This window comes from Oncorhynchus keta, chromosome 18 (genome assembly GCF_023373465.1).
Source record: "Oncorhynchus keta strain PuntledgeMale-10-30-2019 chromosome 18, Oket_V2, whole genome shotgun sequence".
In the NCBI taxonomy this organism is placed as follows: Eukaryota; Metazoa; Chordata; class Actinopteri; order Salmoniformes; family Salmonidae; genus Oncorhynchus; species Oncorhynchus keta.
Window position 1 is genome coordinate 21100400 of NC_068438.1, and position 27378 is coordinate 21127777.

The following is a 27378-nucleotide window of genomic DNA, read 5'->3' on the forward strand; positions in this document are numbered from 1 at the left end:
ATAGGGATTTGAGCCTCAGTGTTACAGGGTCTTTACAGCCCTCATTTAGGGGAGAGAATAGAGTTCATAGTTCATAGGGGAATAGAGTTCATAGTGAGCACGTAATCCTTTTTTAGGAATGTGACCCTTTTCATCACAATGCCTTATATCGCATTGGAAAAGACTAGAGGTCCAAAGTCCCACACAGAACAAAGGAAATAGTATTTAAACCTGGAAGAAGGCTCAGCTTTCTTGGCTTGGAGCCTGTCTGTGTATACAATATTGCAAGAATTGTTTGCAGAAAAGTAAAAGTAAGCCATTTACGAGAAAGCAGATGAAATGGAGAACTCCCTGAACTTGGAATTCCCTCATTTCTTCCGTATTAAATATTCCCTGCTGTGTCTTGGGAGTACAGTACATGCCTACATGCACAAAAAAATGAATGTGTTATTTATGAAATCATCACTTTTAGAATTCAATGCACTCAATATATGCTTCTTTCCAATATTTTATTAATCATTGGTGTTTAAATGCACATACTATAATACAAAACATTATCCTGATTCTTCATTCACTTGTTTCAATTCCTGTTGAATAGTGGCACAAATGTTGATTTTTACAAAACATACACAAGATGACGACTAACACATACTACACATATGTCTGAGTCTGCATAGCAGGTTTTCCTGATAGTCAAGAGCCAGACTAGTCATCTAGGACATCATTTCACTCTTTCATTCTATACTAGCAACATTGTTAGTATGAGTCTCATTGTGGTGGTTTTCTCCTTTTCTTTCTACCTATTCTCTCTTCCGTTTTCTGGACAGTGGATTTTATTGGACTTATAGTGTGTGTGCTGGTCTGTTCTCTGAGGGCCTGTTCTCCGTAGTTCTCAGAACCCTGTAGATTGAACTCTCCTACTTCGTCAACTTTGAATGAGATTTCTGACGCTGAGGGTGTCAGACTTGTACCTGTTATTATTTCTTCAAGTTGAGTTTCATTGTCATTATGGATAGGAACCTCATCCTTGACAACAGTGGGTATGTTCACTTTTTTACTTTTCTTTCTACCCTCCCTCTCTTTTGATCCTTGTCTTCTCCCAGTCATAACAGGATCGCTGGCTGTTCTTGTGAGAAGTCCCTTTTCACTATGACTCTCTATGCTCTGTGGCGTTAGCATCTCAGCCTGCTCTGCAGCGACTACAGTGGTGGTTGTGGGGATGTTCAGTACAACAGTGCTGTCAGTAGTGACTGTATGAAGGGCATCGTCAGTGGGATTCTGAAGAGATGTGCCCTCAGCCAAAAGAGTTGATATGACTTTTCTCCTCATCTTTCTTCGCTCTCTCTCTTTCAGCATGTGCCTTTTGGTCTCACTCAAAGTTGAGCCTACAGTCGTAGTGGTATTGGATCCCTTCTCATTGTGACTTTCGGGTCTGTGTGACACTGGCTGCCCTGCAACGCGAACAGTAGTGATGGCGGTGACGGCTGGAGCACTTGTGCTCTCATTAGTGATCACTTCAAGATCCTTTTCAGTGGGGTTTCGGAAAGTATCCCCCACCATGGGAAGAGTGGGAGGGATTTTCCTCCATTTATTTGTTTTCACTCTCTCCTTTGACCTGCGCCTTTTGCTTTTGATAAAAGTCACAATGGGGGTGCCGGCAGTAACCGTAACATGTCCCTTTTCACTGTGGTTCTCTAACTTTAGTTGCGCAGGCTGATCTGCAGAGATTATGGCAGTGCTGGTAGGGATGGTCGGGGTGCCAGAGCTCTCTGTTGTGGTAATTGGGAGGTCCTGTGTAATGGCGGTATGACGTGCAACTACTTTAGGGGTGACAGTTGGCGTTATGTTGCTCTGTTTTTTCCTCCCTTCCCCCTTTCTTGACCTCTGCCTTTTGGTTTTCTGTGTGGTCACAATGGGTGTGCTGGTGGTTGCAGAAAGAGACGCTGTTTCTGTGTGATCCTTCAGAGCCGGAGTTTCCAGCATTGTCTGCTCCATCTTGACAGCAGTGGCTGAGGTGTCAGAGGCATCTGCAGCACTTTCTTCATCTACATGTGGTTCATCTCTCATGACATCATTAGAAAGCTCCTCTTTCCCTCCACAATATTTTTCACCATCACTGAAACGGTTGACATTTCTGTTCAACTGGTCATCATTCTCAGGCTCATTTACAAAGTTACTCTTATTGACAACTTCCTCTGCTTTGGTAGGACTAACTTGGTAGGACTCCTCTGCTCCTTTTGAGACTGAGTCGATTTTCTGCTTCCTCTTTCTCCCTTTTCCTTTCCCTTTCCCTTTCTTGTTATTTTTCTTATTTTTCCCTGCAGTGTTCTTCCTCTTCTTCTTCTCTGAGGTCTGTGTCTCTCCTTTGGTGTTGTCTGTAGCTGAACCCTGAGAGCTGGAAACGGTGGCCAGAAATTTGATGAAGTCCTCAGCGACTGTGACCATGTTCCTGAGGGAGGGTTCCTCAGGGCCAGTGGTCTGGGAGCCAGAAACTGTGGACTGTGTTGTGCCTTCAGGATTGTCCTGCTCTGTGCCTGTTTCCTTTGTCTCTTTCTGAGGAGCCACGGTCAGCACGTCAATAACGTCAATACCTCCGAAATCATACGGGATGGACTCTCTAGGCACTGCAACCGGGAGCTTGTCATATTTTTTACACCTATGTGGATAAGAGAGATGGAGAGAGGTTTAAAATGTGCTCCCTGTAGTGTATTATAAAGCCACTAAAAATGCTTGGATTGTTAATTCTTGTTCGATTTTTTAAAATTATTTGTATTGTATTTGCAAGACATTCTAGTTCACTGTCGATGCTAGTAACATAAGCATTTCGCTGCACCTGCCACAACATGTGCATTATTACAGTAAATACTGTACTTACACGCCATACCAGTGGCGCTCCACACATTGCTCTTCATATATGAACTGGAAACAGGGCACCTCAATGACATTGAAGAAAGCTTGGCCAACCACCCTGGAGGAGGTGTCATTGACTTTCCTCAGACACTCCTTCAACCTGCACAGATAGTGTAACAAAGAGAAAATTAGCCCCTCCTGGTTACTGTTGCCTGTCTGGATGGTTTGACAGACAGTAGTAGTGCATCATATAATTGGTTTGAGCCTCTGACTGTCTAACATAATTACTCAAGTGTATGAAGTAGTTTATTTATTTATTCTTTATAGATTATTTAAACGGATGGATCAAAGGCATTGCATTTTGCTCCTAACATTCTATTTTTTAAACAAAAAAAAGGCGTTTCAACTATAATGTAGGCAACTCACGCATTATCGCAGTCACAGTGACTAAGGGGATGCCACTTGAAATTGGTGTAGCCGTATTTTGAGGAAAACGCATGGATGACATAGGGGCAGTGGTCATGAACGCGGCAACAACTGTCAGTCGCCGCGAACTCTCCTGCAAACGGCGAATGTATATTAAAAAATAACAACAAACCAACATGCACCGAAATCAGGGAAACAGTTGAATGAGTAAATGTGGTCATAATAGTTCATCATGCATCTAAGACAGAATAACATCAAACTTTACGCAAGTTCACAACCTACCCAAATGGTCGTAATTATCAGCCATGTTGCCAGCTCCACACCACAGGGTTCCAGGATAAGTGAATCCTCGCTTGGATCTTCGTATGTCCTGCTTGTTATCCTCGTGGACAGAATTATCTCTCGTCTCCTTCGGTGTCTGTGCTGTTGGTGCGGCTATCCTCTCCGCGGTGACCGTCGTGCACTTTGATGTCCTCTGGAACGCTTGACAGTTGTATTTGGCTTCTGTCATGTCTGCAAAACTCAACTCCCTATATTCTGGGTTGGTTATCTGGTGCTTCAGTCCCAATCTGCACACATGCAGGAATGACTTCATCTGCGTCTGGTTGATGGTTACTGAGCAGTCCACCAGTTTACCCGACGTGTCATGCACAGAGCGCACTTCCTCAATTCCGTCTGACACTTGGTAAAGATAATTTCCCCCAATGCCTGACATTTTGGCACAGAATGTGCTGTTGAGCATGAAAAACACATCTTTACTCTGTTTCTCTGCATCTAGGGAATAATTGGGGAATTCTCCCTTGACAAAGTTTCTGTCCAGATAAGACAGAAAGAAAAAAAATACCGACCACATTACTTCAGATGGCACTTTCAGCACCACGCGCACTGAGACAGCACCACTACCTTTCCCGTGTTGTCGCCAAAACCGGCTTTATAGCGACACTTCTAGTGGTGCGATTATTAATACGATGACTGACAATAATGGGAGGGGTCTGACACATAAAATTAACCCCTTCAGTGGCCGATTACACACTTTCCATTATTTCAACAGAATCCATTGATATTGTAAATCCAGGGTAATTTCAGAATGTGCGCAAACTGTTGCTTAAACATAAAAACAAGACTATTCTACAATTACTAGCAGTTCGAGATTAAAATAATCAGCCTACCTGTGCCTGAAATTTGTTAAATCCAAATGAGACATTAACTGCAAGAAAGTATATTGACAACAAGGAACGTTTGTGTGCGTTTTTGTCTTTTACACGCATTCTATTTATTTATAGGCGAATAATCAAAGACAGCAGACCCGATATGGTTAATAGGATGGCGTGTACTACTGCTGGCAGCTTAGGCTACTCTGCCGTGGGTTGACCGCAAGTTACCTCCCAGTCCCCCTTTTCACCAAAAATCGAGATTTAGCTTTGGTGACGCTGCAAGCAAGGAGGAGGTTCTTCTCGCGCTTCCCATGGTAACAAGGATGGCGTGATTCTTCCAACCCAATAGATTGGACATCTTTTAGATTCCACAAAAGGCATTGGTGGTGACCTAAATTAGAATGTTGGAACAAACGTCTTTCTTTGTCTAGAATGGAAAGGTTTGCATAGCACCCACGCAATCCGAGCTCTCTCAGCAGCATGTCAGAGCAAACTGGGTTTAATTCATGTTCTTTCAGAGGTTGAAACCTACTACCGATGGAGGATGGAGAGTTGAGGTTGAGGTCATGTCAGAGGGTGCACTACTGTACCCAAGCCAAGCGTAAATGCTGCCCTGGTGTCGAATGGGGTAATTTACTTGGACTGGCACTGCATGGGGGCACGGGCAGGTAATTAATCTGTTAAAGTAGCTAGCAATATCATGGAACTCATTTGACAAAAACGGACTATGCATTTTAAATATTGCCATCCATATACTGCTTTGGCAAAATTTTTAGGTTTTATGGACTATTAAATATTTCACCCAATTGGCTCGTCACTAGTCCAGACAAAAATCGGCGGTGAGTTCTAATCAGGCCACTGTTTTGTCACAAGGCAGGATTTACAATGAGCTTTCAGGAGAGGCGTAGGTATTTTGTATTCTCCGCAAATACACTTGAATCGGATTGTTAGAAGGCGGAGAGAAATTATGCAAAATCACCCGAGGCAACATTCGACTAAACCTTGGAAAAGCGCCTGGGTTAATTGAATGCTCATTACTACAAGGAGTAAGTGGGTGGAAAACAATAATAATTCTGTGCTCTAGATTTTGACATTGATCAAATGTCAAAATGTCAGATTTTGGCATTGATAAAAATCTGCCTATATGCTGGTAATCCGTTTGGATAGCCTTGGGACCCTTCCATAGCCTATATAACACAGCCTTTATAAACCATTTTAATAGGCAAATAGTTACAGTTGGTATTATCAGAATAATAGTTTTAATAGAAAGTGACAAAAATATATGTATAAAATTAAATGATTCACACTAATATGCACACATTGAATTACAAAACGCTCACACTGTTATGCACAAACAAATGAGACACGATTGAACAATTAGCTGACAACAATAATTGATTTCTCCAGATCTCCAGATCCTTCTATTAAATATAATTTTATTAAATGGAAGGTTCTGTCGATTTCTCTGTTCTTACTATGGCGTCACAGAGTAGGCAAACAACTGAGCAGGCGTAGGAATGACTAAAATGGACATGAACCTTCTTATGATAGTATAAAGGTCCGCCAATTTGGTCAGGGAGTTTGTCAACCATGGTTTGCCAGTACTGTGGTAAAATATTGTGTAAAATCCTGAATTTGAAGAATTGATCTGCACTGTATGTTTGTTAGCTAGCTAGCCAGTTTTAGAGGAATGATTCCATACATTTTTCAAATTAACTGCCAATATGCCAACATTCCATTTGTTTAAAATGCAGTCAATCCACAGCCATATACTGGCTCAAATCAGTTGATAGGATTTAGACGAGTTGTAAGTGCAACAAGTAGGTGATATTTTATCATACGGTATAAGTTCATTTGATTTTATATTATAATAGCACTCAAAGCATTCCAATATATGTTTTAGACCTTTCTGGCCTATTTACATATGTTATAAAGGCTGTTTATACAGACAATTTGTATAAAACAAATTTACCCAGTAGCGGCCCACTTTTTGGAAGCAAACCACTCGATTTTGTCCCTACGTTATATCGGCATCGAACATGTCACCCTCCCTAAGAGAACGAGAGGCTGCCTGGTCTCAACGTAGACTTTGATCTGAAGCCATTCTCGTGATTTTGCTATTGTAAATGTTTGTAGGCCCATGTAGCTATCAATCAAATGTATCAATGAAATGTATTTATTTACATCAGCTGATGTCACAGGCAATACAGGTGTAGAAGCACGGTGGCTAGGAAAAACTCCCTAGAAAGGCCAGAAACTAGGAAGAAACAAGGCTCTGTACCGGGTGGAGATTATTACAGAACATGGCCAAGATGTTCAAATGTTAATATTGTATTTCTTTTTTATTTTAACTTTATTTAACTAGGCAAGTCAGTTAAGAACAAATTCTTATTTTCAATGACAGCCTAGGAACAGTGGGTTAACTGCCTGTGCAGAGGCAGAACAACCTTGTCAGCTTGGGATTTGAACTTGCAACCTTCCGGTTACTAGTCCAACACTTTAACCACTAGGCTGTCAGGCTAGGCTCTGACCAGTAGGGTCAAATAATAATAATCACAGTGGTTGTCGAGGGTGTAACAGGTCAGCACCTCAGGAGTAAATGTCAGTTGGCTTTTCATAGCGGATCATTCAGAGTGTCTCTAGAGAGTTGAAAACAGCAGGTCTGAGACAGGTAGCACGTCCAGTGAACAGGTCAGGGTTCCATAGCCGCAGGCAGAACAGTTGAAACTGGACTGGAGCAGCAGCACGACCAGGTGGACTGGGGACAGCAAGGAGTCCTCAGGCCAGGTAGTCCTGAGGCATGGTCCTAGGGTTCAGGTCCTCAGAGAGAGAGAAATAACAAAATAAAAAGAGAAAGATAGAAAAAGAGAGAATTAGAGAGAGCATACTTAAATTCACACAGGACACCGGATAAGACAGGAGAAATACTCCAGATAGAACAGACTGACCCTAGCCCCCGACACAAACTACTGCAGCATAAATACTGGAGGCTGAGACAGGAGGGGTCGGGAGACACTGTGGCCCCATCCGAGGATGGGATATAACCCCACCCACTTTGCCAAAGCACAGCCCCCACACCACTAGAGGGATATCTTCAACCACCAACTTACCATCCTGAGACAAGGCTGAGTATAGCCCACAAAGATCTCCCCCATGCACAACCCAAGGGGGGAGGGGGGTGACAACCCTCACGTCAGTGACTCAATGATCGTGTGCTATCCATTCATGTTTTTGGTATGTTATTTTATATCTGATAATTAACCAATGTTATCAGGCCAATCCCCGGTTGTGATTACAGATGTAATGGATGTGAAACGGCTAGCTTAGTTAGCGGTGGTGCGTGCTAAATAGTTTTTCAATCGGTGACGCCACTTGCTCTGAGACCTTGAATTAGTAGTTCCCCTTGCTCTGCAAGGGATGTGGCTTTTGTGGAGCAATGGGTAACGATGCTTTGTGGGTGACTGTTGATGTGTGCAGAGGGTCCCTGGTTCGTGCGAGGGAACGGTCTAAAGTTATACTGTTACACAGACACCTGTGTGTGTCCTTTGACACTATATAAACTAGTCACCACAGCAGTGTTTGTCATTATAGCCGGATGAAGACAGCTTGTCTGTCGAAACGTTGGTTATTAGGTTATTCAATTATTGCATCTAAACTCCTAAAGTGTGTGGCTCTCCTTTAATGTTTCAAGTGTTCTACCCCGTTAGCCACCACATCGGTAAATTGGTGTGTGTTTCTTTCGCCTCTAGATTAATCTGTTACCTAGTACACAGCACCCTACCGACAAAAAAAGCTCTTAATTAAACGATGCCGAATTATATATTTTTTCCTGAAAGTGGTCAAAGACCCAAACAATATTACTTTGAATATAGCCAAAGCGAACGTGATAAGATAATTGTATCGGATTCCGGGGGTAATTATGATCTCTCGAAAGAACTGTTCAATTTATCTATGAGCCAGGGGAGAATGCATCTACATATAGTCAATCTTAGTGATTATGTGCGTCAAGGCATTATTCCACCCGGACTCAGGTGGCAAAAAGAACCATCACTGGGACAGCGCAGATTATTTCTGTGAGCGCTGATGTGCCATCCTGAACAAATGCTCGATTGATTTAATGACATTATTTGTTGACCAGTTGAAAAAATATTTTATTGAAATGGACTGGCATATTCAATTAATTTATAAACTAACCAAGCGCTCCAGGACAAGTTGTCTAAAGAAATAAAGGAATTTAAAATAAAGAAATTCAACCAAATCAAAAAAGACAAGGCCGAGGACAAAGTATACTCCTGGAGAAACCCTGATAAAAGAGGTCCTCCTCTCCATGGCAGACGCAGGAGGGTGGCCGCTTACATTCTATCCACCCCCGACTGACCTACAACCAGCGCCTCATCTGCTTCCAGTGCCAGTTTTTTTTTTATCCAACGAGAGACTGGGCCGACAGAAGCGGGGAGGTAGCCGCGGACATGCGCACCGACGAGATGCCGCACCCGACGGGGTAAGAAGAAACGACTACCAGAGGCAGAGGGAACCGTTCACACGGTCCCAGACCCCACGGGACTGAGTGTCTTCAATTTATCAAGCAATATATTGAGCCCTGCCCATATCTCCTTGCTTAATAGAGGGTCATCTTTTGTGCCTAGAACTCAGTAAAACGATTTCGATGTTAAGTTTTATTTTAGAAACATCCGTTTGAGGGAATACTTTAGCTCCCAGAATCGTTATATTTCTACTGAACACGTAGGTTGCTGACCTGCACATATTCCGACTCCTTTTAGAAGTAAAGTTATTTTGTACCTCCATTAAATCGCAATCACTCTATTGGGACATATTGCAGACTCGTTGAAAAAGAGATCGTTCATCTCCTTAAGAACAAACAGGAGTACATATCTTTCCATAATTGACCTAAGGATGAAAAAAAGGGTTCGCAATCCGATACATCAGTCCTTACCCGCCCTACTGATAAGGGTGGGTCGTTTGTACAATCCGATACGCCAGTCCTTACCCGCCCTGCTGATAAAGGTGGGTCGGTTGTACAATCCGATACGTCAGTCCTTACCCGCCCTGCTGATAAGGGTGGGTCGGTTGTACAATATGATACGTCGTCCTATACTGATAAGGGTGGGTCGGTTGTCCCGATACGTCACCCGCCCTACTGATAAGGGTGGGTCGGTTGACTGATAAGGGTGGGTCGGTTGTACAATCCGATACGTCAGTCCTTACCCGCCCTACTGATAAGGGTGGGTCGGTTGTACAATCCGATACGTCAGTCCTTACCCGCCCTGCTGATAAGGGTGGGTCGGTTGTACAATCCGAACGTCAGTCCGCCCTGCTGATACGATCGTCAGTCCTTACCCGCCCTGCTGATAAGGGGGTGGGTCGGTACGTCAGTCCTTACCCGCCCTACTGAATGGGTCGGTTGTACAATCCGACCCGCCCTACTGATAAGGGTGGGTCGGTTGTACAATATGATCCTTACCCCCGCCCTACTGATAAGGGTGGGTCGGTTGTACAATCCGATACGTCAGTCCTTACCCGCCCTGCTGATAAGGGTGGGTCGGTTGTACAATCCGATACGTCAGTCCTTACCCGCCCTGCTGATAAGGGTGGGTCGGTTGTACAATCCGATACGTCAGTCCTTACCCGCCCTGCTGATAAGGGTGGGTCGGTTGTACAATATGATACGTCAGTCCTTACCCGCCCTACTGATAAGGTGGGTCGGTTGTGCTCATGGATAGGACTGTTTAAGTAAATGAGTGTCATAGACAACTGTTTGACAACACTTTTTACAAGAAACCCATTTCTTGTAAAAGGACAGTCTCGCAAAAAAGAAGCATTCTTGCGTTCTAACTACGCGCTATGCAAAGTGCTTTGAACAAATTTAGGGACCAATTTCAGAACACTATCTTTACTGTCCTAGATGGTTATTTAAGTTCTGGTCAGAGAACCAAAAAAGAACACGACTTTTTGGCTATTCAACACCCTAAAATGGCTACTTTTTATACTTTGCCGAAATTACACAAGAACGTTACAAAATCTCCAGGGCGCCCCATTGCTGTAAAGGACACCAGCAGTATGATCTCTATCATTGAATCTCTTGATCCTCTCCCTGAGAATACCTTGTTAGTTACTTTTGACGTTGAGTCGTTATACAGAATATTCCACACGAGGGCGGTATTGAAGCTATGGAACATTTTCTTCTGCACGTGACCCTAATGAACTACTTTCCAGTGCATGCATTATAACGTTGTCTGAAATAGTACTCACACATAACTATTTCATGTTTCTAAATGATTTCTTTGTTCAGACAAAGGGTACTGCTATGGGATCCCCCATGGCTCCTAACTATACTCATGTGTATGTGGGTTACATGGAGAAACAGTCCATGTTGAATCCTCTCAAATGTTTTCTTGCCTAACATCAATATTTGGTAAAGGTATATCGATGACATTTTTGTTTTATGGAGGGGTGATGCAAAACAGATCCAGGCATTCCATGCTTTTCTTAACTCTTGTTCTGAGCATCTGAGATTTACTTTGCAATCTGACACGTCAAATCAGTTTCCTTGATCTTCTTTGAGGATACTTTTCTATACACTGATTTTTACAGGAAACCTACTGATCGTTACAGTTTGTTGAGGGCTGATAGTTGTCACCCACTTCCCTTGAAAAACAGTTTGCCATACAGCCAATTCTGTCGAATTAAAAAAAAATGCAAAAAAAACCCCCAGATTTCGACAAAAACATGGCTGAGACGCAAAGAAAATTCAAGGAGCGAAGGTACAAACATTGAGAAAATTCAAAACAAACCGAGATATTTTTCAAGGACAGTTTCGCAAAAAGAAGCATTCTTGCGTTCTAACTACGCGCTATGCAAAGTGCTTTGAACAAATTAAGGGATCGTTCAAACATTGGCACATTCTAAACCCCGGATGACAGTATCGGTAATGTGTTTCAGGCGCTCCCTTGATCGTATTCTCGCGGGGCAGAAATCAGAGATCAATTGGTAAACTCTGATTTTTATACCACCCTGTACAACGTCTATTTGCGCCCCTACTGGATGGAAACTACAAGTGTAATGGCTGTGCTCAATGCAATGGCACTTATAAATGTAGATCCTTTAAACACCCCCGAACAGGGAAACATATCCCTATCAAATGTGTCATCACGTGCTCCACTAAGGCAGTTATTTATCTTATAAATTGTGCTTGTGGTAAAAAATGATGTGGGTTAAACAAAGCGCAAATTAAAAGTACGAATCTCGGTGCATCGTAGCACCATTAGGTGCATCGATTTACCAGTAGCGGCTCAATTTTTGGAAGCAAACCACTCGATTTCGTCCCTAAATTATATCGACATCGAACATGTCACCCTCCCTAGGAGAGGGGGTGACCTCGACAATTTATTGTTAAAACGAGAGGCTGCCTGGATCTTTAATTAATTTAAAGACTCTTACTCCCTTCGGTCTCAACGTGGACTTTGATCTGAAGTCATTCTTGTGATTATTGTGATTTTTCTGTTGTAAATGTTTGTAGACCTATGTAGCCAAATTGTATCTATGATCGTATGCTATCCATTCATGTTTTTGGTATGTTATTTTTTACATCTGAGAATTAACCAATGATATTAGGCCACACCCGGGCATGATTACAGACACCCGTGTGTGTCCTTTGACACTATATAAACTAGTCACCCCGCAGTGTTTGTCATTATACCTTGATGAAGACAGCTTGTCTGTCGAAACGTTGGTTATTAGGTTATTCAATTATTGCAGCTGAGCTCCTAGAGTGTGCACTGTCCTTTAATTTTTCAAGTCTTCTACCCATATAAACTGTATTTATACCAAATATTTTAGGGGGACAATAATGCTATTACACAATTTCTGATATATCACACGGCTTAACAAATTTAACAAAATAGGCCATGTCCCAAAATAAATGTAAAATGACAAGGGGGATTTGTTCATTTGAATTTTGTTTTATTATTTAAATGAATTACATCATTAAAGTCACTAGTGTGTCCTGTAATTGATGGTCTTATTGATTACTGTTCTCCTGGCAGCAGGATCACAGATTCGTCACGACAAAGACATGCTAAACCTTGTAACGTTCGTCATAGGTGGAAGAAGAGGAGGACCAATGGGCAGCGTGGTAAGTGTCCATATTCTTTAATAAAGTAATTGAACACTGAAACAATAAATAAAACAACAAACGAACGGTGCTGGAAAAACACCCACAACTCAAGGGTGAAAACAGGCTACCTAAGTATGGTTCTCAATCAGGGATAACGATTGACAGCTGCCTCTGATTGAGAACCATACCAGGCCAAACACAGAAATACCAAATCATAGAAAAACAAACATAGACAACCCACCCAACTCACGCCCTGACCATACTAAAACAAAGACATAACAAAATAACTAAGGTCAGAACGTGACAGATATGCAAATTGTATTGGGTCTAGGGTGCCAGGTAAGGTGGAGATGACATGGTTCTTACCTAGCCTCTCAAAGCACTACATGATGACAAAAGTGAGTGCTACAGGGAGATAGTCATTTAGTTCAGTTACCTTAGCTTTATTGGGTACAGGAACAATGGTGGACATCTTGAAGCAAGTGGGGCCAACAGACTGGGATATGGAAAGATTGAATAAGTTGGTTAATAACGATTAAATATTCACTTACTTTTTGAAAATCTTCCTCTGATTGTCATCCAAAGGGTCCCAGCTATAACATGTAGTGTCGTTTTGTTAGATAAAATCCTTCTTTATATCCCCAAAAGTTAGTTTAGTCGGCGCCATCAATTTGAGTAATCCACTCGTTGAACATGCAGAGAAAGGAATCCAAAAATCTACCCCTAAACTTTGTTTCAACAAGTCAAAATACTTTTCTAGGGGATCACGTGACCCTTGAAAGAGACCCCCGGACTCGAGCGTTAGCGACGGAAAAAGCCTCCAAGAAGAAGCTAGCTTCAGACAAAGCTAGCGCCATTAGCCAGGAGCAAGAGGACCCCCCCCCGAGGCCCAACCCCACACTCTGTCGAAGACATCCTTTCTGAGTTGAGATCCCAACATACAGAACTCAACATTAAATTAGATGCCATTAACTCTCAGATCAGTGTGATAGGGGGCAAGGTGACAATCCTGGAAAACACTTTGCCTGACATCAACAACAAGATAACCATAAACGCGGGGCGCCTGGACGAGGCAGAGGGGTGAATCCTATCCATGGAAAACTTATTGACAGATGCCATGGAAACAATAGCATATGCTAAAAAGAAAATAGAGCATCTGGAAGAGAAAACAGAGGACCTAGAAAACAGGGGGCGAAGGAATAGTTGTGTTCTATTAAATCTGGGTGAAAAAGAATAGGGAAACATGCCACTGATCCGCTACCTGCAGGACAAACTTCCTGAGTGGCTCTACCTGTCCACCGACAGGCCCATAGAACTCGAGAGAGCACACCGATCACTGAGGCCCCCACCAGCAGCCAGACAACCACCGCACCCAATCACCATACGTTTTCTGAGATTCGCCGATAAGGAATGAGTCCTACAGGTGGCGAAAATCAACACCATCACAGTGGGAAACGCCAAACTCACTTTACACCAGGACCTGTCAGCTGGAATACGCCGAAAGCGCTGAGAGTTTGACGAGGTGAAGAAATACTCGATTGACCAAGGCATCTTCAGGGGATTCAAATCCCCAAACGAGCTGAGGATTCTTCACCAAGGATCCCTGCGACACTTCAAAACTCCAGAAGAGGCAAAACGTTTTTTGAAAGGCAATCCTGGTCAATGAGAAACGGACCAATGACTTAATGCCATTAATGCTATTACTAAAGAAGGTAACATATAGCCGATATCCAAAGACCCACCGCCCCGCTAAATGTCATTATAGCCGTCCAATTTATATTTATTTTCCTTTAGCTGAGAGGGATAGGCTCTATAGCCTAACCTAGGCCTACTAACGTTTCAGCCTACTTTTATTTCCCTTTTTATGTGTTGCTATTATTACTTGTGGTTCCCTATGTCCCCTGGAGGAGGTATATGTAGGCTGCGCTATTGATTTTATGTGGTCTGGACGGGGGCTAAGTTGTCATTTACTCAATGCTGGGCGGAGAGGAGAGGATGAGGCATTTCTTTGGTGGGGAGGGGGAGACGTTGTGCATTGCTAACTGTTCATGTTTTTTTTCGGAACACAGAATTGAGACTCAGCGGGGGGTAATAGATCCAACGGGATGTGTCAAGTTGTTTGGGAACTCGGCTGAGGTGTTCAGAGATTGTTATTTTATGTACACCATTTATTTTCCTTTTATGTGAACGCTGTAACTATTATCCACTTTTACCCAGAGATGACTTGCACTAAAGTTTGATTACTGTTCGATGACTAGTACCTTAAATCTATTGACATGGAACTGCCATGGTCTAGGTCATGCAATAAAACGGAAAAAGATACTATGTGCTCTAAAAAAGGAATAAGCAGATATCGTGCTATTACAAGAGATACACCTCTGTGATGCCGAACATGCCAAACTCCGCAGAGCTTGGGTGGGACAGGTGTATTTCTCATCTTTCACAGTAGAGGTACAGCCATACTTATCCATAAGAATGTTCCATTCATAATTGACAAAAACATATCTGATCCGGAGGGGAGATTTATTTTGATAACTGGGTCAACCAATTACTATCTTAAACATATACGCCCCTAACACAGATACTCCTGCATTCATGTAAAAAATGATAACCCTTTTCAATGAGCATTGTGTTTCCTTTGGCGTGGTGGCCAGAGATTTTAATTGTACCCTTAACCCAACCCTAGACAAATCATCTCAAGTCCCCTCCACAAATCCTGGATCTGCAAAGATGTTGAACTCTCTTACTAAAGAGATGGGACTGATAGATATCTGGAGAGAGACTAATAGCTCATCTATGGACTATACATACTACTCTAATGTCCATAATACCTACTCCCATATAGATTACATTTTTATCACAAAGAGTTCCATAAATTCAGCAACGTGTACAATCGGACCCATAGCACTTTCAGATCACGCCTTTGTCCACCTCCGCTTTGACCTCTGCAAAAACATCCTGAGGTCAAAGAGCTGGAAATTCAACACCTCCATGTTATCAAATGAAGTGTTCCATACATTGGTAACTACATGGATAGACAACTACACAAGACAACAAAGATTCTCCTGTTTCTCCGGCCACAATGTGGGATGCTGCTAAAGCCACACTAAGAGGTCATCTAATTGCATATGCTTACTCTAAGAAAAAAGCAATGGAAGCACACAAGCTAGATCTTGAGAGGGAACTGGAATGCTGTGAAAAAGTACATAAACAATCCCCAGACAGCACCTCCTGGAGTCAACTTAAAGCAGCCAAAGCCAAACTCAATTTGGACTACACTCGGGAGATAAAAAAAAAGTTTTCTTTACTAAACAGAAATACCATGAGTATAGCAATAGGCCTAGTAGATTGCTTGCTTACCCATTAAAAAAATAGCATTCAGAGTGTAAAATCATGGCTATCCGAACATCAGAGGACAAGTTCACAAAAAAAGATCAATTTAACTTTATGATTTTTACTGCAAACTATATACCTCTAAGAAAAAACACACAGAGGCAGAACTCCACTCCTTCCTAGAGGGAATCTCGCTACCTAAATTATCAGAGACCTACCAAGAAGATCTCAACTCCCTCTTCACTCCTGAGGAGATCCTGGAGGCAATTACCTCCATGCCACCTAATAAGTCCCCAGGCCCAGATGGATTCCCCAGAGAGTTCTACAAAGCTTTTTGGCCCCAGCTCAGCCCTATCTTCATGCCAATGCTGGAGGATTTTTGCAAAAAGTGAGTTCTCTCAGACTGAATGCACACAGCTCGCATTACAGTGTTGCTCAAAAAAGACAAGGACCCTCTATCCTGCTCGTCCTTCCGGCCCGTAAGCTTGTTGGATTTCAACTACAAAATAATTACCAAATTGCTCGCCAAAAGACTAAACACTCTTCTTCCCATAATAATAAAAGCGGACCAAACTGGATTTATTAGAGACAGATACTCTTCTGATAACATTCGCCGTCTTTTTGGTATTATTGATCAAATAAACGCACAGAAGAACCCTGTCCTGCTGGCTTCACTGGATGCTGAGAAGGCGTTTGACAGGATGGAATGGAGCTTTCTGTTTTCAGTCTTAGAAAAGTGGGCCAAATTTTTTTTTTATCACTATACTCTCATCCAAATGCCATGGTGACGACTAACGGACTGAACTCTGACAGATTGCCTCTGGAACGGGGCACAAGACAAGGGGGCTCGCTGTCCCCCCTGCTCTACTTGTTGGGTGGGCGGAGCCTCTGGCAGAGTTGATAAGGAGCAATCCAAGTATTATGGGTGTTTCTGCAGGCGGCCTGCAGCACAAGATTTTGCTTTACGCGGATGATGTCTTGCTCTACATATCCAACCCTGAGAAATCCCTCCCATTTTAGACACAATTGCTCAGTATGGCAAGTTTTCAGGTTATAAGATACATTTTAACAAATCCACTGTCTGCCCTTTCAATATCACACTCACCAGCTCTATGAAGACATGATGTCCTTTCCAATGGAAGACACAGGGGTTTCAATACCTTGGGATCTTTATAACACCAGATCTGAATAGCCTTTTCAAGGAAAATGATCTTCCACTCCTGGATCGAATCAAGAATGATCTCCAAACCTGGATCTCCCTCCAAATTAGCTTAGTAGGAATAATTAATGTCATTCGTATGAACATCCTCCTTTGACTGAACTATTTATTTCAGATGCTCCCATGCTATCTCACAGTTTCCTTTTTCAAAACAACTAACCAAAGCATCACCAAATGTATACGGGACAGTAAAAAACCTAGGATCAAGTTCTCCACTCTATCGAAACCTGAATCTAAGGGTGGTCTTGCTCTTCCCTCCCTTCAATTGTACTACTGGTCTGCCCAAATCCGCAACATGCTAACATGGATCACAAACAGACAAGAGTCAACGTGGATTCAGATAGAAGCCCAATCCTGTGGTTCATTACCCCTAAGCTCAATTATATTCATTAATAACTTTAGTGAAGTGGGCAACATAGCCAAAACCTACGCTGAGGAACTTAAAACTTACTACCCTCTCCACTACTGTCCCATCGATGTGGATAGGGGGGTGCTCTCTGCTGTTTCCTGAAGTCCACGATCATCTCCTTTGTTTTGTTGACGTTGAATGTGAGGTTATTTTCCTGACACCACACTCCGAGGGCCCTCACCTCCCTGTAGTCTGTCTTGTCGTTGTTGATAATCAAGCATACCACTGTAGTGTCGTCTGCAAACTTGATGATTGAGTTGGAGGCGTGCATGGCCACGCTGTCGTGGGTGAACAGGGAGTACAGGAGAGGGCTCAGAACGCACCCTTGTGGGGCCCCAGTGTTGAGGATCAGCCTGGTGGAGATGTTGTTACCTACCCTCACCACCTGGGGGTGGCCCGTCAGGAAGTCCAGTACCCAGTTACACAGGGCGGGGTCGAGACCCAGGGTCTCGAGCTTGATGACGAGTTTGGAGGTGGACAATGACCTCAAGCATACTTCCAAAGCTTAAGGACAACAAAGTCTAGGTATTGGAGTGGCCATCACAAAGCCCTGACCTCAATCCTATAGAAAATTTGCGGGCAGAACTGAAAAAGTGTGTGCAAGCAAGGAGGCCTACAGACCTGACTCAGTTACACCAGCTCTGTCAGGAGGAATGGGACAAAATTCACCCAATTTATTGTGGGAAGCTTGTGGAAGGCTACCCAAAACATTTGACCCAAGTTAAACAATTTAAAGGCAATGCTACCAAATACTAATTGAGTGTATGTAAACTTCTGACCCACTGGGTATGTGATGAAAGAAATAAAACCTGAAATAAATCATTCTCTCTACAATTATTCTGACATTTCACATTCTTAAAATAAAGTAGTGATCCTAACTGACCTAAAACAGGGAATTTTGTGAAAATTTGAGTTTAAATGTATTTGGCTAAGGTGTATGTAAACTTCCGACTTCAACTATGTGTCCGTAAATAATCCAGTAAGCTGGTCTGCACGTGGTTTGAGGACGCGGCTTGAAATGCCATCTGGTGAGGGTTAACACGCTTAGATTACTTACTCACGTCGGCCACGGAGAACGAGTGCTCGTAAGCGTCGGGGGCCGTGTAGGTGGCCTGATGTTTTCTTTGCTCAATTAGTGTCGAATTTGGTTAACAAAAATGTAATGGCTTATTTGCAAGGTGTGGCTTATTTGATCGAATAGAGATTTTGTAATGCTTAAGTTTTTACAAGTGTACTGATATGACATCCCGGCAACTTTGAGAAAAAACACTTTATATCGGATAGGTGCCTGTTATTCACATGCATACAGTGCCTTGAAAAGTGTTCACCCCCCTTGACATTTTTCCTATTTTGCTGCATTAAAACCTGTAATTTGAATGGATTTTTATTTGGATTTCATGTAATAGACATACACAAAATAGTCCAAATTTAAAAAAAGGAAAAGTGGTGCGTGCACATGTATTCACCCGCTTTGCTATGAAGACCCTAAATAAGCTCGGGTGCAACCAATTACCTTCAGCAGTCACATAATTAATTAAATAAAGTCCACCTGTGTGCAATCTAAATGTCATATGATCTCAGTATATATATACACACCTGTTTTGAAAGGCCCCAGATTCTGCAACACCACTATGCAAGGTGCACCACCAAGCATGCGGCACCATGAAGACCAGGGAGCTCTCCAAACAGGTCAGGGACAAGGTTGTGGAGAAGTACAGATCAGGGTTGTGTTATAAAAAAATATCATAAACTTTGAACATTCCATGGAGCACCATTAAATCAAAAAATGGAAAGAATATGGCACTACAACAAACCTGCCAAGAGAGGGCCGCCCACCAAAACTCATGGACCAGACAAGGAGGGCATTAATCAGAGAGGCAACAAAGTGACCAAAGATAACCCTGAAGGAGCTGAAAAGCTCCACAGCGGAGATTGGAGTATCTGTCCATAGGACCACTTTAGGCTGTACACTCCATAGAGCTGGGCTTTACGGAAGAGTGGCCAGAAAAAAATCCATTGCTTAAAGAAAGAAATAAGCAAACACGTTTTGTGTTCGCCAAAAGGCATGTGGGAGACTCCCCAAACATATGGAAGAAGGTACTCTGGTCAGAAAAGACAAAAATGTAGCTTTATGGCCATCAAGGAAAACACTATGTCTGGCACAAACCCAATACCTCTCATTACCCCGAGAACACCATCCCCACAGTGAAGCATGGTGGTGGCAGCATCATGCTGTGGGGATGTTTTTCATCAGGAGGGACTGGGAAACTGGTCAGAATTGAAGGAATGATGGATGGCGCTAGGTACAGAGAAATTCTTGAGGGAAACCTGTTTCAGTCTTTCAGAGATTTTAGACTTGGACCGAGGTTCACCTTCCAGCAGGACAATGACACTAAGCATACTGCTAAAGCAACACACTCATTTAAATGTCTTCGAATGGCCTAGTCAAAGCCCAGACCTCAATCCAAATTGAGAATCTGTGGTATGACTTAAAGATTGCTGTACACCAGCAGGACCCATCCAACTTGAAGGAGCTGGAGCAGTTTTGCCTTGAAGAATGAGCAACAATCCCAGTGGCTAGATGTGCCAATTTTAGAGAGACAAATCCCAAGAGACTTGCAGCTGTAATTGCTGCAATAGGTGGCTCTACAAAATATTGACTTTGGGCACTCAAGTTAAATGTTTTTGTCTTATTTATTGTTTGTTTAACAATAAAACATATTTTGCATATTCAAAGTGGTAGGCATGTTGTATAAATCAAATGATAAACCTCCCAAAAATGTATTTTAATTCCAGTTTGTAAAGGCAACAAAATAGTAAAAATGCCAATGGGCGTGAATACCTTCGCAAGCCGCTGTATCTGCCTTCTCATTGGCTAGAATGGTCTCACCTGATTTGGACACCTCCCGACTGCCTTCGATTTTTGAAGACATTTATTTCCATTGTTAGAGCGGCTACATGAGTATATGGTCAATATAATCGATAATCTGTGTGCAAGGCAAACACAGCGTTCCATTGGAAATTAATGTATTTTAGGTGTACCAAAACACAATTATGTGGTCGGTCTGATCGAGGCATCACTCTCGGAGTTTCGACAGCAACACTTGACAACGTAGGGCTCTCCGAGCGAGTTGGTAAAGGAAGGGGTCTGGTTTGGGATCATAGCGATAGATAGAGGACTCATCTTTATTTATTTATTTATTTATTATTATTTTTTTATTATTTTTTTTTATTAACAACAAATCAATACATAAAGCACATGAGGGAACACAAGCATACATAGATTACAAACAATGGACAATCGAGCTAGGGGGTACAATATCACATTACATTTACACAAGGACCTTAAGGGACATGCATATACTTACAATTCTAACAGCTTTTTTGTTAGTAGAGCATTTAACCGTCTTAAAATACAGTTCAATTTCTTTTTGTAGGATACGAAAATGTGGTTTTCTGTTTGTAAATTTACATTTGTGTATATGAAATTTGGCCAAAAGAATAATGAAATTAATTACATAAAAATGATTCCGCTTATTTCTATTGTATGTAAAGAATCCAAACAGTACATCTCTCCACAATAGTGTAAAATCTTCATAAATGTGTTCAATTATAAACCTACTGATGTCTTGCCACAGTTTTCGTACATGCATACAATGTCAAAAAAGATGCACAACTGTTTCTGGGTGGTCATTACAAAAGAAGCAATTTGAGTTGATGTTTTCCTTAAACTTCTTCATATAGTGGTTGGCAGGATAATATTTATGAATAATTTTAAAGGAAACTTCCTTAATTTTGTTAACAAGTAGGTATGTTTGTGGCAACATCCAAACTTTTTTCCAACAGATATTACCAATAAATCCATTCCAATAAGGCATGACATACAACATCCTGCTGAAACAAGGATCGTATCGCTCTGTTGTTGAATGGACCAAAAGAGAAACAAATCTTTCCTACTGATGAGTCAACAGGGTCAACAGAAGGTAGGCTCTGAGGGTCAGGTCTTGACATGTTCCTGAATAACATAGCAACACCTGAGGGAATGGCATCTAAAACAATTGCAAAATCTTTAGGTGTTACAGGGACCTTGTAAAGTGATAAGAATTCTTTATAACTGAGTAAAAGACCCTCTGCATTTACCAGTTGGCTCACCAATAGGATATTATTTCTGAACCAATATTCTAAAAACAGAGAGGTATTTTTATACAATATATCCCGATTATTCCATATATAATATCTGTGTGGAGAAAAATTGTGTTTATAAATTAAGGACCATGACAAGAAAACCTGCCGATGAAAAGCAGAAAGTTTCACTGGAACTTTGTCAATATTATAATTGCAAAACAACATGAAGTTAAGGCCACCAAAATTAGAGAAGACATGATGAGGAATAAAATTCCAGATAGAAGTGGGTCTTCTTAGGAATTGTTTTATCCAATTGATCTTGAAAGTATTATTTAAAGTAGTAAAATCCAGAAAATTCAGTCCACCATTCTCATAAGTGTTCATTACAACAGTTTTCCTAATGTAATGGGTACGGTTTCTCCAAAGAAAGTTGAAAAGCATCTGGTCTATCTCCTTGCTTATTTTACGGTCAAGATATAAAGATAGAGCACCATATGTTAGTCTAGAGATACCTTCAGCCTTGGTTATTAGGACTCTACCGAGGACTCATCTTTATATCTGTGCCATTATAGTGTCTGTGACCGCATCGGCAGCGCCATTGCGTCTAAAACCCATTGGAATCCCCACCCAGTTGACTACTTTGATTACTTTAAAATGGAGGAAGCATGGTGGAAGCCCTCAATGGTGCTGCCCATGCCAAAACGGACTTTTGGCCATTAGAGGCCTCTATCATTCTCTACGTTTGGGATTCACCAGTTATTTGTGTGCAGTACATCTTCACAGACTCCACCACACCACAGCATTGTAAGTCTATTTAATTTGTAATGGTTAAAGCTTTTTGTTGTAATTGTTAACTTGTAAAAACATAGCATTAGAACTTAATTTATCAGAGAGTCAACTGAAAATCTATGAAATACAACATTGCATAATTTAGATTTTGTTTTATGATTTTAAAGAGCAAACTTTCAAATATTTTGGCCCTATTTAGAATCATCTTCTGTGCTATTTGAATGGAATACACTTCCTATTATTGCAACAACGATTCAATTTTCATTTGAACCAATGTTATTAACTTTTGCTCCAATTCTGTGTTTAATTTACATGTGAATTTAGATTCTGAGATCTATATTATGTTTCTTTACATTACTAAAATGATTTGAAATATTGCAATAACAATATCAGGGTCTAGCAGAATGAACACTTTGGCTGTTCCAACAGACAGGTGGAAAGGCTAGTACCTTTCCCTAATGGCACCAAACACCAAAGTGTGCCTGGTTGGACCCATCAAGACTTTACTGTAATTCCTAGGAACTAATGATACACCTTTATTGACCATCCTGTTTCTTTTTATCCTGCTCAGTCTTTGTTCATTTCTAGCATACCCATACCATGATGCAGTCACCACCATGCTTGAAAATAAGGAGGCAGTTACTCAGTGATGTGTTGTGTTTGCCACAAACATAGGTTTTGCGTTTAGGCCAAAAAGTGTATTCCTTTGCCATGTTTATTTTCCTCAATATTACTTTAGTGCCTTATTGCATATGCACAGGATGTATGTTTTAGAATTGTTTTATTATGTATATTTGTATTTAGATCTTTATTGTGGAGTCACTACAATGTTTTTTTATCTATCCTCATTTTTCTCCCATCACAGCCATTGAACTCTATAATTGTTTTTAAATCACCAACAGCCTCATGGTGACACCCTTGAGCATTTCCCTTCCTGTCCGGCAGCTCAGTTCAGAAGGACAACTGTATATTTGATGTGGTTTAATACATCATCCAAAGCATATTTATTAACTTCACCATGCTTAGAGATATTCAATGTCTGATCTATTATTGTTACCCGTCTACCAAGCAGGTAGGGATGGTGTACCTAATAAACTGACCAGTGAGTGGATTTTATTATTCATTTGTAAAGATCAAGATCAAGTATTTTGTGTAGATCAATGACAAATCACAATGAAATATATTTCAATCCCACTTTGTAACAGAAACAAAATGAAGAAATACAAAGGCGGTGAATACTAACTATAACTCATTTCCCATACAGTGTATAAAATGTGTATTTTTCCCAGTGCATATACTGTAAAGATACAGTAAGGAAACCAATAGCAGTCCGGGTGGTAAATCTGGTTCATTCTGTATCTAATCCAGGCACTGTCAGATTGTGTGAAGGACCTTCTCTGTCCATTCCAGAATGAGGCCATTGACCTGGTCGCGGGTATAGATGCAATGGGATTCATCCACGGTAAACAACTAGTCAATAATGTTTCAGGAAAACATACAATCTCAACCAATATGCTCATGTGTTGTTGCTGAAGTGTGGCTGCATGCGATTTACTGCATACTAATTTTATTTCACATCCAGCAAGCTCCACTGAAAGGGCAGTAAACCTAACCACTCTGAATTATACTTCATTTAGGGGTAGTTCACATTTAGGTCCTGCCACAATGACACACTTTAAGAGTAAAATATCACACCATGCAACACAAAACAAAAGCCTTGCAAAATCAATCATACTATGTGTGAAAGGGATCTGTATGGCAAATCTATGTGGAATGCTGCCGTCTCTTCAATCAGGTTTATAAGTCTTCTGAGAGAAAATATTGATTGGCGAAATGAACTCTCACAATCTCATCAATACAACAACAGTCTATCTGTGCTGTTTCTAAGATGTCATTTTTGTCTTGGTGGTTTTCAGGATCGTCACAACCCGTGGAAAGGGCTTTCTGGCTATCCGCAAAGCAGGACACGTGCATACAAATCCAGAGCCAAGAGTACAGGGACTACTCAGGCAGAGAGAAGATTATGGAGGTTCACCTGTATGTGTTAAGGCCATCACACTGACACAATTGCTTTCCTTGGTGAATAAGTCACCAGAGTCTATGGCCAATGAAGGGACATCACTCATCTAAGGTTTCAAGAGTCCTGCCTTGTTTGTAGAATCCAGAGGTGAAGGATAAAGAGACAGACTCATTAACATGAATGTAGCAAGACAACATACAGTGTGATAGACAAGCTCAATGAACCCACAAGCTAAGAGGCAGTATAGCCTGTTTTGGCTCTAATATAATATAATAATATATGCCATTTAGCAGACGCTTTTATCCAAAGCGACTTACAGTCATGTGTGCATACATTCTACGTATGGGTGGTCCCGGGTGGTCCCGGGGATCGAACCCACTACCCTGGCGTTACAAGCGCCATGCTCTACCAACTGAGCTACAGAAGGACTGTTTGTATTTGTTTCAATGAATGCAAGCATGGCCTCATTTCCCCTGATAACCACTCTTATTTCCTGTGACATAATCTAGTGTTGGTGCAGGAACCAAGGACCCTAGTCTGTAGCAAAGAGTTAGTATAGCCACTGAACACCTTTGTATTTAAGTAAACATTTCCCCTTCAAGGAGATTTTCTGAATGTGTTTTGTCCTGTAACTCAGTAGGACTGCCGGTGTGCATCACATTGAGTTAAGAGTTTGAATATAAATACAGTGGACATCCCACATAGCACCCTATTCTGTTATTTTGACCAGTGCCCATAGAGCAAGTAATGCACTATGTCGGGAATAGGGTACCATTTGAGAAACAACCACAATCACTAGTTGGTGTCTCTCTGTGCTGCAGGGCTCCAGATGCTGATAGTGGACCAGTGGATAGAGACCGGAGGAACCATGAAGGCTGCTATCAAACTGGTGGAGCGGCAGGGAGTGACTGTTGTAGGTCACATGCCAGACAATGTCTCATTGTAGGTAGGCTAGATTTGATTTAATCTGTTGTATCACTGAAAAGTGCAAAAAAATATATACTTTAATCACAACTGCATACTGTAAAGCTTTCTATCTGAATTATTATCAAGTAAAAGTAATGCATATTTGCAGGTGTTGATGCTGTGCCAATTGAGAACAGCGAGGGAGGGAAGTGGATCAAGGAGAAATACAAGCTTTCACTGCATCCCAGAGGAACTACAGATTCAAATTGACACAATATTTTGACTCCTTCCTAGAGCTTCGCCAGTTAAATGCTCAAACTCAATGTCATGCAGTTCCGAGCGGGTAGGCAATCTAACTGTGCTGACAAGAATTCTATGTTACTCTAGTATGGTGCTTTATCCAAAATGTCACTAAGATCATGAATTGCCTTGGAGTGGTGAATGCATTCCATTATTTTGGCTTATATACAAGCACATTGTATATATATAGTACGTAGTGAAAATGTAAACAAATTCAATATAAAAATGGATAAGATTTTTTTTCCTATAGATCCACATATTCAAATTAAATGAAATTACAGCTGTATATCATTTTGAATAATATTCTACCAACTTTGTACAACTCTTAGGGCAACATACACACCAGTTAATTAGGTACACCACCCTGTTTACAAAAATGGTGTGGTCCTACAGATAGTGAGTCAAGTGGCCATGGCTTGCTATATAAAGCAGGCAGACAGGCATTGAGGCATTCAGTTACTGTTAGATTGAAAGTTAGAATGGGCACAACGAGTGACCTAAGCGACTGAGCGTAGCATGAATGTCGGTGCCAGGCGGGCCGGTTCCAGTATCTCAGAAACGACCGGCCTCTTGGGCTTTTTGTGCACAAAAGTGTCTAGACTTTACCGATAATGGTGCGAAAAAAAATATTTAAAAAACTCCAGTCGATAGCGACAGTCCTGTGTGCGAAAACAGCTTGTTGATGAGAGGCCACAGAAGAAACTACAGGTTTGTGGTGGCAGCATCATATTATGGGTATGCTTGTCACCAGCAGGGACTGGGGATAGGATGAAAATAAAAATGTATGGAGCACAGCCCAGGTAAAATGTTATAGGAAATCCCAACTCAGTCTTCTGAAAACCTAACCCTGGGATACATTTGTTTTAAATCCAAAAACAATGACCCATGTTGTAATGCCAAAGATCAGAATGGCTTTCCAAGGAGGTGTTGAGTGTTCCTAAATAGTCTGGTCTCCATCCTGACTTAAATCTGCTTTTAAAAAAACAAGACAATGTTTGAATATTTGCTGTCCATCAATGATTCCCAACCAAATGTACTGAGCTTGAGCAATTTTGACAAAAACAATGGATATACAGTATGTTGCCCTAAGAGTTGTGGAAGGTTGATAGTAATTATTAAAAATGATTCGTAGCTGCCGAAGGTGCTTCCATCAAGAATTAACTCTGGGGTGTGAATATATATATATATAAATATATATATATATATTAAATTACTAAGAAATAAAAAATGAGGATGCATTGATTGCATACTGTATATCTTCACACGCCAGAGTTAATTCTTGATGGAAGCACCTATTCATATATATATTTTAAAAGTTTGAAGACTGTACAAGGGGTGTGTAGACTTTCACTATCAACTGTATGTATAATTGTTTTATATTAAGAGGCCCTGGTTAATATGACAGTAATTAACAATTTAATAACAGATTAGTGATTCATCCTATATAGAACTTTCAATAATAACTTATAATTATTTGTTTTATAATTATAACGTCTAATTAACAGTAAACAGTTGTTTGATTTGATACAGAGCAGTGATTGTGAAGCTTACATGTATATTTTGAGCTAAGTGTAGTAATTTTTGATATACAGTATCTTTATAGAGCTAAAACTTGCACCTGCAATTAAACATTAGAAAAACTACTTCAATAATCTTTGTCTAAAAGGAAAACTAGACATATGTATGCACTTTTCACTCTGATTATGGTATTCAACTCGAGGGATAATATTAGAT

At 41.2% G+C, this 27378-nt stretch overlaps 2 protein-coding genes across 2 annotated transcripts; one reads left to right on the forward strand and one right to left on the reverse strand.

The window, feature by feature from the left end:
• Positions 1–471: 471 nt before the first annotated feature.
• On the reverse strand, positions 472–4520 carry proca1 (protein interacting with cyclin A1). The gene is made up of 4 exons (XM_035792176.2): positions 3538–4520; positions 3256–3388; positions 2855–2989; positions 472–2635 (listed from the first exon to the last, which is right to left on the reverse strand). The coding sequence occupies exons 1-4, from the start codon at positions 4106–4108 to the stop codon at positions 748–750; spliced, it is 2727 nt and encodes a 908-aa protein (XP_035648069.1). The 5' UTR covers positions 4109–4520; the 3' UTR covers positions 472–747.
• A 7958-nt stretch (positions 4521–12478) lies between these two features.
• zgc:174895 (uncharacterized protein LOC100126024 homolog) lies at positions 12479–25637 on the forward strand. The gene is made up of 4 exons (XM_035792177.2): positions 12479–12561; positions 24335–24455; positions 25260–25380; positions 25514–25637. The coding sequence occupies exons 1-4, from the start codon at positions 12502–12504 to the stop codon at positions 25518–25520; spliced, it is 309 nt and encodes a 102-aa protein (XP_035648070.1). The 5' UTR covers positions 12479–12501; the 3' UTR covers positions 25521–25637.
• The last annotated feature ends 1741 nt before the right edge of the window (positions 25638–27378 follow it).